At 35.9% G+C, this 15,517-nt stretch overlaps 1 protein-coding gene across 3 annotated transcripts in view; it reads left to right on the forward strand.

The window, feature by feature from the left end:
- Positions 1–15,517, forward strand: part of LOC138715492 (protein bunched, class 2/F/G isoform-like) — a 717,347-nt gene that overhangs the window by 19,716 nt on the left and 682,114 nt on the right. The window contains exon 2 of one of the 3 annotated variants that reach the window (XM_069848461.1): positions 30–1,990. The exons of 1 other annotated variant lie outside the window; for it this stretch is intronic. In XM_069848461.1, coding sequence (XP_069704562.1) covers positions 30–264 — 235 coding nt within the window. In that variant the 3' untranslated portion in view covers positions 265–1,990. Of the gene's footprint in view, positions 1–29; positions 1,991–15,517 lie in introns of those variants that run through there. One more of the 3 variants, XM_069848463.1, reaches the window with a different exon arrangement.

The following is a 15,517-nucleotide window of genomic DNA, read 5'->3' on the forward strand; positions in this document are numbered from 1 at the left end:
TCGTATTCTTAATCTTTGGTTTTATGGAGAAGAATGGAGCGTGTGAGGTGGACAGACAGAGTAAGGAATGAAGCCTTGTTGGAAAGAGTGGGTGAAGAAAGAATGATGCTGAAACTGATCAGGGAGAGGAAAAAGAATTGGTTGGGTCACTGGCTGAGAAGAAACTGCTTATTGAAACTGAAAGGAATGGTGAACAGCAGAAGAGTTTGGGGCAGAAGAAGATATCAGATGATAGACGACATTAAGATATATCTAGTATCATAACAGGAGACAAAGAGGAATGCAGGAAATAGGAAAGATTGGAGAAAGTTGGGTTTGCACTGAATGAATGAAATCTTTGGTTTAAGCATTAGATACAAAAATAACAAAATATGCGTTTATATGTGCTAAAAGCTGTATGCATTAAGGTATTCATTGACTCTTAGGACAAAAACCATATTTTTCGCTTAATGTCTTTCAAACTTTGGTGACATGATTTTTGGGAATAAGCTAAGCAATTTATATAATTCAAACTTGAAAATTGAATTTGGGTGCCCAAAGAAAAAATGTTTTTGGAAAAAAATTGATAAAATTTTGGATCAACCTGACTCCATTAGAAATTGACCCAGGGTAAACCTTCTTTTGCGAAAATGATCTCGTACATTTGGAGAATGTTACATACCGAAATTATTTATCTTGAACCATTTAAAAGATATGCCGCATTATATAAGCTCTTTAGGAAAAAAATATATGCATATACTATATTTTTATATTTATGGGATAAAATAATTATAATCGATTGAAAATAATAATTTTTGCTTAAAATAGCCACATGTTTAAGCTTCAATTTAGTATCTCAATGAAGACTTTTGCCCAAATGGAAGTCTACTTTTTGTCCATCGGAAGGATAATAAATGTCAGAAAATGTGAAATAGGAAAAACCGACACTGAAGATAGCGTAAGGTATACTGCACTTATATTATAAATGCCCAAATAATTATGAAATTATTGAAATAATGGATATACAAGTTATATATTTTTGAAAACTAAAAGAAATGACCTTCCAGATGAGGCAAAAACATTATTTCCCAAAATTTTGAAGGAATCCGACATTTCTAGAGTTGATGAATACCTTAACCCCTTAAATATGCACGTATATGCACTATAACATCTTGACCTTTGTTTACAAATAACTTAAAATGCATTTATGCAATAGTAGCATATGATTTGCAACTTAGGAATAAAATATGCAAATATGCTAAAATCCGCCCCCTATAACATAAGACTGTTATAAGAAGTTTTCACTAAAACAGATCTACCATATATTTTTAAATGCATATGATACTGATAGCTAAGAAGTGAAACCTTGTATCTGTAAATCTGTAGGTGAAAAAAGAAAATGTTTTAAAAAATTAATTTTTGTCAAAATAGACAAACTTTTTATACTTATATGTTTCTGCTTTGCGTGATCTTGTACTTGAGGACAATTTTGTCTAATTTTGTGTACATTGTAATAAAGTAGTTTATCTAAATAATGATGTAGTTAAATTAAATGACCATTTTTGTAGATACGAGGTATCACTTCTGTAGCCATATTGAAGACAATTAATTAATATGATTTTTATATACAGGTGACTACACAATTCAAACATATTCTAATGTGCTACATACAAAACTATCATAAACTAATTGCAAAACATGTTCATCCTTAAAATATATCTCTGGAATTACGAAAAATAAATCCTTATTGTCCATGGACTTCATATATGATCTTATTAATGTGGTTTTGAAAATTTAAATTGTATATAAGGATTAAACTGAGGGCTAGATCTTTAACAGATAAAAAACACAGGTTACATTTTCAGATTCATACTGTATTGAACATTTGGTTATAGAAATACTCTATGAAAACTTATGAAATGGCATTAAATGCTAAATTATTTAGTATACTCTAGGTAACGAGATTGTATATCATGTAATGCTTTTAAAATAAATTTATATGTGGAATAAATATTTGTAATTGCATGCTGAAATTGTTCTTTAATTTATTATCTAATTTTATGTTTCATGCTATTCTTTTATTTTTGTATTACAAAATATAGAACTGGTAGCGTTTTCCCGCAGTACAGAATAGAGAGTATATAGCATAATAGGGGAGGGAGGAGCTGGGACAGCAGTGTGTCAATACCTAAAGCGACTTTAGCCAATTTGTCCATTCAATACCTTTTGTCTATGTAGTATCAGCATTAAGGGTAGGGGGAGGTTCAGAGGTGGTTTGGTTTGAAAGGAAATTTGTGTTTGTGTGGGCAAAAAGGTTTATTCTTCAAGATGTCTCATCACAAGTCTATTCATGAGTGATTTGTAGCACTGGTGGAAGCGGAAAACTTTACAGCTGCTGAAGCAGAGAAACAATACGGCATTCCTGAACGAACACCCAGAACATGGGTTCGACAGTGGAGAAACAGGGGAAGTCAGAAGACATGCTTTTACAGGATTAGGGCATGTTTCCATCAAAGCTCAGGATAATCAGTCATTTTGTCTAGCTGAAATAACTTTCTGGCTTTCCTGGTTGCTTTCGTACTGTGCGAAATCGACTAAAGGAGGTGGGACTGAGATATGACATGCAGCAGTGAATCAGAAACTTTCAGAGGACAGAGTTTACCGAAACACATTTGTAGAACTGAATATGGCTCACAACTGAGAAAATGCAATATTAGATTACCAGGAAACAATTGGCATTCATACAGTCCTCTCCGTAGATTGAAAACTCAAAGAAGTTTCATATCCATGGTTCAAGAAATAAAACAGAAACTCAATAGCCCGAATTTAAAAGAAAACTTACAAATTAAACCAAACCCTTTAAAAGGTAAAGATATCCCCGTAACATGCCATAAAGGCACTTGGGGGCCATGGAGGTAGAGCCCCATGCTTTCGATGACCTCGGCACTAGAATGAGGTGGTGTGGTCGGCACCACGCTCTGACCGCCTTTTACCCCCAGGAAAGACCTGGTACTCAATTTTATAGGAGGCTGAGTGAACCTCGGGGCCGTTCTGAAAGTTTGACGAGAAAAAAATCCTGTCATCACCTGGGATCGAACCCCAGACCTTTCAGTCTGTAGCCAGCTGCTCTACCAACTGAGCTACCCGGCCGCCCAAACCAAACCCTTTAACTCTATTAAATATAGAATATAATCTAAATTTAACAGAAGAACTACTGAAATCAGAAGTAAACACTGAAATACTGAAACAATTGTCTTTAGAGACAATTAATATTAGGTACCCTCCACAAAACTGGCTTCATTTATACACCGAGGGATCCTTGATCTCCAGAGAACAAGGTGCCGGTGCAGGTGTTACGTGCTGTCTCTTCTCACTTTATAGATCTTTTGGATATGGAACAACAAGCTTTGATGGAGAAATCATTGCAATAAGTGAAAGTCTCAGGAATCTTCTATGCCACATCAATAAATTTAAGAATGCAGTTATATTGTCAGACTCCAAAGCAGCTATTCTATCACTAGTCTCTAAACACAAACCTTCATCTCAAACAGCAGAAATAACTAAAATGCTCTCTCAATTAATATCACTCAATAAAAGAATTCCATTCCAATGGATACCATCCCATTGTGGAATCCTGGGAAACGAGAATGTGGATGCTTTAGCAAAGAAGGGCAGCACTGCTACTTACAGACCTGTTACTAAATCTACATATTACTCTGTGAAATGATTTATTAAATCTACATACTTAGACTTCAACAAACAAAATTTGATAACACAATCTCAAGGAAAAAATGGAACTCTCTGCATCATAATCCACAGTTAATTCCCGATTTACCACGAAAATCGTCTGTAGCTGCATTTAGGTTGGCAACAGGCCATGATTGTTTGGCCAAACACCTGCATAGAATTGGAATATATCAGTCCCCTAACTGCCCATTGTGCAACTCAAACCAAGAAATGGATTCGGAATACCTCAAAATCTGTGCTTCAGTGGCTGACCATGATAATATCTTCGAAAAATATTGGAGTCCAAGAGGTCAAATGACTTTGTCAAACGCCTGGCATTAGAAAACAACAACATATTCAGTAATGAACACGATGGTCCGGTAGGCATTTATAGACCTCTGGACACAAGTCGTGATCCAAATTATGTGGCGGAAGCTGCTCACAGTGGCTGCTTGTCTATTTTTTTTTACTTGGTTATTTAATGACGCTGTATGAACTACAAGGTTATTTAGCGTCGATAGAATTGGTGATAGGTAGTGAGATGAGGCCGAGGATTCACCATAGATTACATGACATTTGCCTTACGGTTGAGGAAAACCTCGGAAAAAACCCAACCAGGTAATCACCCCGAGCGGGAATCGAACCCGCGCCCAAGCACAACTCCGGATCAGCAGGCAAACGCCTTAGCTGACTGAGTTACACCAGTGCCTGCTTCTATATTCTGCTGGGGATGAATGTCCAGTTGGGAAATTGGAATGCTTCACAGGATGCAGGAGGTCGTATTCGTCAAACCCTTGATGCACCTGGTCCCTTCTGTGTGTGAACTGTACCCTTAAGGACCAATTTCCTATCCACACGTCAAATTTGGTTGAGAAATGGTTTGCAAGGTAGGACAAGATTGATCTTCTCCACTGGCCGCCTTGTGATACTGACCTGAACCCAATTGAAAATATGTGGACAGAGATGGAAAGAACCATGCATGAGACTCACCCCCAACCACTAGATATGAATTCTGGGATGTGGTGCTCGTCTCTTAGGAGGAAATAGCTGATAGAAGGGCCTACCATGCTTCATTAATTAATTCTCTTCCCACTTGACTACAAGAAGTCACTGGCAACGGGGGTTTTTGGACACTTGAAAACAACCCTTTTCAGGGCTACATAGTTTTTCCAAAAAGAACCGTATAATTCTGAGTAATGCAGGTTCAAATTGCAAAGATATTGTTGGACCATCAGATCTGTGCCCCTTCAGCGTTGTCGTCGTTCTTGGAAAAGTTAACGCCTGTACTCACTCCATTCCACCCGCTTTCCTCCCATCACGTTAAACAGCAAGCCACGAACCTTGCCGAATAGAGATGTTGCCAAACTTCCGTCAAACGGTGTCATAAATAACTGGTCCTCCATGCTACAATATTATTTCTTTCAATCTAAATACATCTTGTATTTCTACATTTTTTAAACCTAAATCCCATGTCTCGAATCACTTTCTGTAGCGTTTCTCTCCAACCTTAGAAATTATTGCTTCTCTCGCAAGATTCAGTAATTTCTTCAATGTTGGAACTTCTTTCTGCACAGTATAAAATTCTTGTATCTTTCTTCTTAAAATACATCGGTTCATATCATCTACAAGAATTAAAAGTTCCCTTGGTCTGTTATTCTCTGGTGATTCTAGCTTTTTATCTCCTGCACAGACTCCCTCTCTCCTGATTTTCGTTATTAGGAGCTCTGACCTGTCTATATAAATTACATGAAAGGTTGTATTTTTAGTATTAAGTAAATAATTTTAATACATAATCAATTGAAATAAAATAAGCCTCATCTGTGATAGCAGCTGCTCTTTTCGTTGCTTGATTTATAGGAAACAGATATTGACCTGTTTGTTTCTCTTCATCGCAAATTGCTTAATAATATTTCTTTCGTCACTCCGTGCTACAGTATTCATGTTAAGTTAATAACACTGGACTGCAAGTGCAAATAAACTGTCCCACAAGAAGGCTCAAAATCGAGAGTAGTGGGGGACAGAAAGGGGGAGAGGTAGGAATGCAGAGAGAGAAATGAATTACAGAGGCTGAGAAGGAATAGGATTCAGTTCGCATATCTTACGGGGATACAGATCCGATGGTCCGACAATATAACAGTAAAAAACAGTCACAGCCAGTGATCAAACACGGAACATTTTCTTGGGAGGCTAATGTGCTATCATTCAGCTATGAAGAAGATGACCCCCAGATGTTTTGTCCATTTTGTACACCCAGTTTTTGTCAATTTGAAATATTTGTGTCCAGTCTCTTGTCCGGTATTTTATTTTGTAATATTAAGTAATGATATAATGAAACTAAATTATTTCAGTTAAATATTTGAATGGCAAATTTATTCAAGGGTTGAAATAGTGGACTCAAATTAATTTTTGTAAGCGATGAATAGAAATTAGAAGGAAAAGCAATAAAAAAAAAAAAAAAAAAAAGGAAAATGTATGTATTAGATTATTTCTTGCTAATTAACTTCTTCAAGTGCGGAGTACAGTTAGCACAGTGAATAGTTGGGAGAATGTAAACATTCTGTAGCTTTTCCATCCCCTATGGGCCAACCATAGGGGGAGATAGAGAGCATGTGTTATTGTGGTACTGTTTACATTTTCCAACTTCCAACTTCACTTTTTATTGAATGAATGAATAAGAATGGAAAGAATGGAAGGAAAAACATTAAAAAAGTTATGCGAAAACTCGTCCTTACAAGGGAGTTTGGGGCTGAGAAATAAAAACTGAATATGTGAACAGATCTCCTGGCTACTTGTCTCACTGTGAGTTTCGGTGTTCCACTAAGAAACTTTTGAAGAGGAAAGCCGAAATGGACGTAAACTAATAGCTACCACAATAAGGGAGGGAGGAGAAGCATGACAATATCATCAGGACAGGAATGTCGGAAGATAAAGCCTGCACATTGGATGGGCCCGCTGCAGTCCTTGCATGAGGAAGGTTTGAGTACTTTCACTGGGTGAGTGACACTTGAGTAAACTCGCCCATGTGCCCAAGGCAGTATGCGAAAACCAAGCTCCTGTTTCAAAGACTTCAATTTGGAAAAATGCCGGAACAGAAAATGTGGTTTGTAAAAGATTTGATTTTCTTAGATAAATGAAGAAGTTGAGATGTAGCCTATATTGTTGATGGTTTAGAGGCAGTACAGTAACTTACATATAAACTTTCGTCTATAGAGAAATTTCATTTCTTTCAATATTTGTTGCAAAGCCCATCATCTACTTTTGTGAAATAAATCAGCTTCTTTTAAAGCCTCTCTAAGCTATGGAGAAAATATGTTGTGCAGAATAAAGAAAATAACCTGCTCGTTTTATGACAGAAGCAATGAACAAATCGACAGCTGTTTTTTTTTAGAAGTCATATTTGCCAGATTCTTTCCAGAAGCAGCCTACACAGTGTTGATCCTCTAACATCAGAACTCTCTTCTCATTAAATATTCTTACACCATGTGCCAAGATATGCCATTAGCAGCAGTTGGTCTTTCCATGATATTGATGACAAATATTGCTGACTTTCCACTTTTCTGTGGTTCATATTCTGCAGTGAAGAACTTACGTACATTTAGAATCATTTCCCTACCATCTGATAGTAAAGTCCCCCCCCCCTCCAACACCAGCTTGAAGAATCACAAACACGAATTAAATGACTGATATTATTAAATAACAAAGTATATACCCTACATGCACTTCCAGATTCATGCTTAGAATCTATTTCAACTCAAAAATTAAAATAACTCTCAATACCACCACTGATCATAGATTTCAAAAAGGCATATGACTCTGTTAAGAGAGAAGTTTTATATGATATTCTTATTGAATTTGGTATTCCCAAGAAACTAGTTTGATTAATTAAAATGTGTCTCAGTGAAATGTACAACAGAGTTCGTATAGGTCAGTTTCTGTCAGATGCATTTCCAATTCACTGTGGCTAAAGCAAAGAGATGCACTATCACCTTTACTTTTTAACTTTGCTCTAGGGTATGCCATTAGGAAAGTCCAGGATAACAGAGAGGGTTTGGAATTGAACAGGTTACATCAGCTGCTTGTCTCTGCAGATGACGTGAATATGTTGGGAGAAAATCCACAAACGATAAGGGAAAACACGGGGATTTTACTGGAAGCAAGTAAAGAGATAGGTTTGGAAGTAAATCCCGAAAGACAAAGTATATGATTATGTCTCGTGACGAGAATATTGTACGAAATGGAAATATAAAAATTGGAAATTTATCTTTTGAGTGGTGGAGAAGTTCAAATATCTGGGAGCAACAGTAACAAATATAAATGATACTTGGGAGGAAATTAAACACAGAATAAATATGGGAAATGCCTGTTATTATTCGGTTGAGAAACTTTTATCATCCAGTCTTCTGTCGAAAAATCTGAAAGTTAGAATTAATAAAACAGTTATATTACCGGTTGTTCTTTATGGTTGTGAAACTTGGACTCTCACTTTAAGAGAGGAACATAGGTTAAGGGTGTTTGAGAATAAGGTGCTTAGGAAAATATTTGGGGCTAAGAGGGATGAAGTTACAGGAGAATGGAGAAAGTTACACAACACAGAACTGCACACATTGTATTCTTCACCTGACATAATTAGGAACATTAAATCCAGATGTTTGAGATGGGCAGGGCATGTAGCACATATGAGCGAATCTAGGACTGCATATAGAGTGTTAGTTGGGAGGCCGAGACGTAGATGGGAAGATAATATTAAAATGGATTTGAGGGAGGTGGGATATGATGATAGAGACTGGATTAATCTTGCTCAGGATAGGGATCAATGGCGGGCTTATGTGAGGACGGCAATGAACCTCCGGGTTCCTTAAAAGCCAGTAAGTAAGTAAGTAAGTGAGTAACCAGCACTGATAACCATTAACTGACCGTCTTGCCAGGAGGAAGGTTGATAATGTTTAATTCTTCTGGAAAGTTCTGAGCCTGAATGAGCAATTTTCATTGTGCTCAGTAGAAGTAGAAGCAGAAGCAGGTTCTTGGGTAGGAAAAAACTTCATGTTTGTAACAGTGGAAATTTTGGCCAGGTATGAAGAATACCATCAAAAGAATGACGTTTTGTAAGCGATTTTTCAATTTCTTGTTTTCTTGAATGGTTCAAAAGACCAGGTAACGAGATCATCTATGACTGGGGCTGATTTTACTTTAGGCGTTCCTGTTGACTTAGATAAGTTGTTTATGTATACATTAAAGAGAACTGCTCAAGAACAGATCTGTGTGGGACTCCAACATCACTGCGTTTTTGTAATTTGAAATTTCGTAATTGTATCTTGTACGCTATATCTTTGAGTAATAAACTCTGACAACTATTGGAACATATTGACCCTTACTCTGCTTTGCTGTTTGAAAGTCTATGACTACAACTACAGTATCTTCTTTCATGTCGAAAGCTTCTTTGTTGATATCTTGATTGATGTTGATTATTTTGTTCATTTGTACGATGATTTTTTCTAAAACCATCTTGTTCAGAAGTAAAGAGATTATTAGACTGTAGGTATGGTACCATGTTACCTTTCGAGATACCGTTCACTCCATGATTTCTGCTATCACACTTGTCAATGAGATCAGATGATAGCTGTTCACAATATTTGTTAGTATGTTTTTCTTTAATATTGTAATAATTATTGCCTTTCTCCATTGGGATGGAACTGGGGATGTCCATGAGAGGTATTAGCACTACTTGAATCTAATCCTCTGTAAAAGGAAAAGAGAGAACATGTTGCACTGGTGCCAGTACCTGTATGATCCATCTGTAAAAATATGTAGCCACTCACCCGACAATAATTTAAATTGATCATTTCTAATGATCGATTTTAAAAATGTCTGGAAGAGTATCAGATTTTTTAACATCTCCTGTTAAGATGAAATAATATTCGTTATCAAGTAATCTAAGAGCTTGTGTTCTATTAGTAAAGTTTCTTTAAGTGAGAAATGTATAGTTTCTGCTTGATATAATATCTTGAACCATGTTCTCTGTTTTTCTTGGCAAAGTTTAATGTGGTAGCTTCCAGTTGCTTTGCACACACCACTCCCTTTTTTGCATCTTAAAAGATCCCAGAGGACCCTAGCATGAAGGTGGGGAGAACAGATTTGACTGATTAGATCCTCCGAACTTCACCGAAATTCCCCACAAGGATTAAAAATCAGTTCTATTAGAGTTTTTGACTCGGTCATAGTCTGGGAAATCCCAATTGGTCTGATACTAGTAAAGCGCTTTGTGTGGAGTATGGCACGGACATTACGATGAACTGAAGAAAAACAATTAGAAGTTTTTTAAAATGTGGATATGGAGAAGAATGAAGCATGTGATAAGGAAAGACAGAATAAGAAACAAAGCTGTGCTAGAAAGAGTGGATGAAGAAAGAATAATGCTGAAACTGATCAGGAAGAGAAAAAGGAATTGGGTGGGTCACTGGCTGAGAAGAAACTGCCTACTGAAGGATGCACTGGAAAGAATGGTGAATGGAAGAAAAGTTTAGGGCAGAAAAATAGTCCAGATGATAGACAACATTAAGAAACATGGATTGTATGCCGAGGCTAAGAAGAAGGCGAAAATGCTGGGTTTGCAGCAAAAGACCTACCTTTGGGCAGAGCATTATGAATGAATGAATCTCCAACTAGAGCTATAAAGCTCTGTTAGGCTTTTAACCACACAGCTGATTTTCTTTTGTCCTAATTGTAGAACAATCATTTTAATTTCTTATACTGTGTGATAGCTGCATCTTCAGTTTCAAAATAAACATTTGGATTATTTGTTAGAATTGGCATAACAATGAAGTGGTGTATTTTTAATAGCATATTTCTAATTATTAGTATTTCTTCACAATATTTAACAATTTATTTTACAAACATTTTGTAAAGGATATTAGAGGTGTGTGTAGAACATCCCCACTTTATTCTGGCCAGTTGTTTTGAGAGCGAGAGCTTTTCTCTGCCTTTTTGCGAAACTCGAGATGATTCTTTAAAATATTTCACGTCACGTCTCCAACCACAATAAAATGTTTAATGATTTTTTTTTCCCTTTGTAAAACTAATTGATAGTTTTGTGAGCGTATATTTTTATTACATTATTTGATGACCAGTTCTTTAAATGTATGTGTGTGTGTCTAATGCCTACCCACTTCACTTTGCGTGATTCGGGCTCTGCATATTGTGGATAGATGGCAGGACTGTGACCCATTTTCAAATTGCACACCACTTTGGCAGGCCAAGTTATGCATTATTTGTATCTGTGAAGAGTTATGTCGTATACTAGGGTGAGTGTATGTTAAGTGTTCGTGTAAGTGTAGTGTACGGAATGAGTGAGAATGATGAAGGTGAGGAAGGGAGAAAGGGAAACCCGGGGCCAGCATTTAGCCTACTCCTGTTGAATAGCACCAAGGGGGCCACCAGGCTTAACGTCCCCATCCGACGGACGAATCACTATCAACAGTGACATATGCCTTCCCTTCATATGCACTGCAGAGAGATTTGGGATTTAACCCAGGCATATGGGTGCACAATGTAGTGATTAGAAGTTGTACACAGCCATCTCTCCTAGTCCTGAGGTAGAAATTTTACAAGAAAATTTCTGACCCCACTGGGAATTGAACCCGGGCTGACTAGTCTGGAGGCAGACACGCTACCACAGAGCTAACTCGGTGAACATTCTTTAAATGTATGAGAGTTGCTGAGCTGTATTTATTAATTGTTGATTGATTTTCTGTATAGACCAGTGTTCTGCAACCTTTTTTTACTACGGAACACCCTAGACAGGCCTAGACTCAACACGGCACACCAAAATGTTAATCCCCTCAAAAATATATGATCTGACGCTCTTAATATAATTACGTAATGTAATCAAATTTATTATTATTATTATTATTATTATTATTATGAAACAAATCGATTCTTGCATTTATTAACAATTCATGAACTTCAATTCACTGTAGAAAATACACATTTATTTTCTATTACTAATATTAAAGTAAATAATTCTGCTCATACTTTCAATGTGATACTCGAACTTGCTTTAGCTGCACACAGGTGGCTAATCCGCTGCGGAATTGTTGACAGTGCAAGCCTACTTTCTTCATCGGTGGATTAGAGTCTGTCCCTCTTTACTGTTTTAATTTCAGTTAACGTCGATAAGCCCAGTCCACACATATATGTAGTTGAAAATGATAATAACATATTAATTTTTACTACTTCGTGCACCACAATTTTCAGAGGAGATGGCATAGACTTAGCAACAATGGCTTCGTGGTGAATGAGACAATGGTCGTTCTGTATGTTAGGATATACTTCACGTACTTTAGCCACGAATCCTTTCATAGAAGCGGCTCCACCTGTAAAACGCTAACGCAATCCTCCGATGTTAATTCATTACGGACCACATATTCATTAGTTATACAAAATATTTCTTCCCCAGTTCCTCGCTCGGGCATTTCTTTGCACAAAAAAAAAAAAAAAAAATGCAATTACATCCCCATGAATGTACCGAACGTAGGAAAGAAGTTGTGTGTGACCGCTAATATCGGTGGACTCGTCGATCTGAAGTGACAACTTCTGACTGCTCTTTATTTTATCCTTCATAATGTCTTGGATGCCACTGGACATGCCACTAACTGGGCGGTTAATTGTGTCAGTAGAGAGAGGAATTTAATTTTAATTAATTTTATTAATTTCTTACAATAATAGGTAAAAGTTCGCGTCACAACTTTCACTTTGTGGAGGCACACCAGTGTACCGCGGAACACTGGTATAGACAACCATATGTTCTACAAATAATGAGCTTTTAGTTGTTCCATTAGATAGATCATTGACTGTAAAATTGTTGTACTGAGAACTGATCCTGTGGCAAGCGTTGATAGGTTTGTTTTGCAAAAAATAAATTGTCAGATTTTGTGGCAATAAATCATTGGATAATGAAATCACTGATCCAGTGTTACATCTTACCTTGAACACCTGAAGTTTGCAGTTTTCCGCGTAGTTCATATCTCCAAACACAGTCAAATGCTCCTTGAGAATCAGTGGATAGTATTCTCTTCTTTTCTATTTAAACTATCTTTAATATCTTGATTAAAATTTAAAATCTGTTCGTTGTTGAATATTATGAACTATAATGCCAGCCTGACTAGGGGCAATTAGGTTGTTAGATTGAAGGTGTATGAAGTCATAATTTCGGCTGTCACACTAAGTCCCACTGGTCAATATCTTGAAAAGGTATTAGCTGTTCATTGCTTTTCAAAATTAGCTTTTTTTCCAGTCAGCAGTTAGGCGTATTGCTATGTTCCAGGAGAGAGTATAAAGAGACTGTAGCCTTAGTTTTGCTTCTTTGCCAAGAAGTTCAAGAAGAGTAGATGTTGAGACTTTTTTTGGATATTGCAGTAGGTTATAAGTAGCAATATTCAAGTCTTCGATATTATATTCTCATTAAAAGTACGTTTATTATTTTTAAGCTGCTTCTTGATTTGATATATTTTAAAATTTTTTTTCTTTATTGTATTTTGTTCCTTTTTAGAGTTTCTAGGTAACATAGGCTGGTATTCATAGTCGACACTTTATATCACCACTTTGCAAAGTGACACTTTTGACGAAAGTGGCTCTTTCATATTAGTGGTATTCATAGACGATTGAAGAAGTGCACTTCACAAAGTGTCACTTTACGCCAGCAAAGTGTAGAGTTTCAATTTGGTTGGTAACAGAAGTCCCACAATGCCTTTCAAAACAAGTGAACAAACAATAACAAATTAATGACGTATAACCTACAAATTACAATGCTTGTGATTCGAATTGGGAGCCTAATTGATTGCGCGAGAAAGAAAATATATATTTAAAGTAATTTTATTTCAGTTTCTAGTTTTTGTTGCCGATAGTTTAGATTATTTCAGTCATTTCAGATATATAACATTTTATTGAATAGTTAGTGATACTGCTGGTGAAATTAGGTTAGGTTTTGTACAGTACATAACTGATCCATTAATTTATATAGTTAGATTAGGTTCTGTACATATCTTTTTCATTGATTTATGTCGCTAAGTTAGATTTTGTATGTATCCGTTCCACTTAATTATACAGTTCGGTTAGATTTTGTAAGCTACATATCTTCTATTAGTTTATATAGTTAGGTTAAGTTGGACTGAGTAGGTTAAGTTTTGTGTTTGTTTATATATATATATAATCATTAAATTTATATCGTTAGGTTAGGTTTTATACATATCTGCTTCATTGATATATCGTGTTATTACCATTATTTTCATTTTTGTCTTTTTCGTGAATAGTGAATAGAAGTAAAAAAGAATGAAATAAACATTACTACTGCTATTATTATTATTATTATTATTATTATTATTATTATTATTATTACTACTACTACTACTATTTTCTCTCTCTCGTTTCCATTATTGTCTGCTCTTCAGGAATATTTTGAATGCCAAATGTTTCTACAATGCAAAACAAACTAGGCCTAATAGTATGAGATCTCTTTTCATGGTGAGGTTATGACTGCACGTGAACTAGAGACAGTAGATGTATTGCTTACCGGCGTGAAAATATATATTACCGGTATCAAAACAGTAATGATTATATCAACATCAAGATAAATCTTATCTCAAAATACAGGTAGTCAACAAAAATCAAAATCATTTTAAACCCATTATAATTATGGAATCTGCTTAGAAGGCAGGCACGTGAGGTCTCCCAATGCTAATTTAAGATAGTTATGCCTACATTAGATTGAAGTTAGTTTAATATTATTTAAGTTAAAAAATTCGTTTCAGTAATAAAAAAATAGGTTATATAGGCATATGTACCTACATATCTATCACTTTATCGAACTGAGGTTATAAATATACGAATGTTACTACAGAAATACCTGAACTATAATATTATATATATTAATGTATGGTACATACATACCTGTAGCATAGAATTTTAATGCAGTCAATAACTGTATTATTGGAGGCACTGGCAAACGTCTTTTATTCGTTTTTGTCAACCAGTCACCGAAAATATAAGCAATCTCAATAAGTTTCTTTATCAAATCGGAACAGTTTTTTTTTAATTCTATATCATTATAAAATTCCACGGGATTGTCTTTAGGCCTATCTCTAATTTGTACATTGTCCACTAATTGTGCCATCTCTTCCGCACGTTCTAATAATTCGACAACTTCCAAGACGTCCGCCATTTTTCTACAAAGTGTCACTTTCGGCTCAAAGTGTGGTCGGAACTACACTTTCATCCAAAGTGTTGCTTTGCACCAAAGTGTCGACTGTGCAACGGAAAAGTGATACTTTACGTCTTCCAAAGGACACTTTAATCGAAAGTGTCGACTATGAATACCAGCCTTATATAGCTATATCCATTACTATACTCCTGTTTGGTACGAGGTTTTATAAGTTCCTGAATTGTTGTGGATGGGGTGGTGGAGACAAAGTTGTGGTTGGTGGTAGTGGCAGAGCTTTCAAGGTCAAGGATGTTGAGTCTGCTCTTTAAATGACTGACCAGGTCTACTGTAGTTCATAATTAACTCTTTTGCGACCTATTTTATCTTAGTATCAGGAGAAAAGTATGTTACAGGAGTTCTAAATATAATCGTAATGTAGTGGTTTAACATTATTAACCCAGATACGACTGACGTCCTACATATAGGACACCGGACGTTTCACACAAATATGATAATAACATTGACTCTGACAGACTAAATATAAGAAAAAAAATTGGAGGCAATTTATAACACATAAGGATTATGGTATCATGATTGCCGACTATGAAAATCTTACACAGC

Source organism: Periplaneta americana, chromosome 15 (genome assembly GCF_040183065.1).
Source record: "Periplaneta americana isolate PAMFEO1 chromosome 15, P.americana_PAMFEO1_priV1, whole genome shotgun sequence".
NCBI classification, from domain to species: domain Eukaryota; kingdom Metazoa; phylum Arthropoda; class Insecta; order Blattodea; family Blattidae; genus Periplaneta; species Periplaneta americana.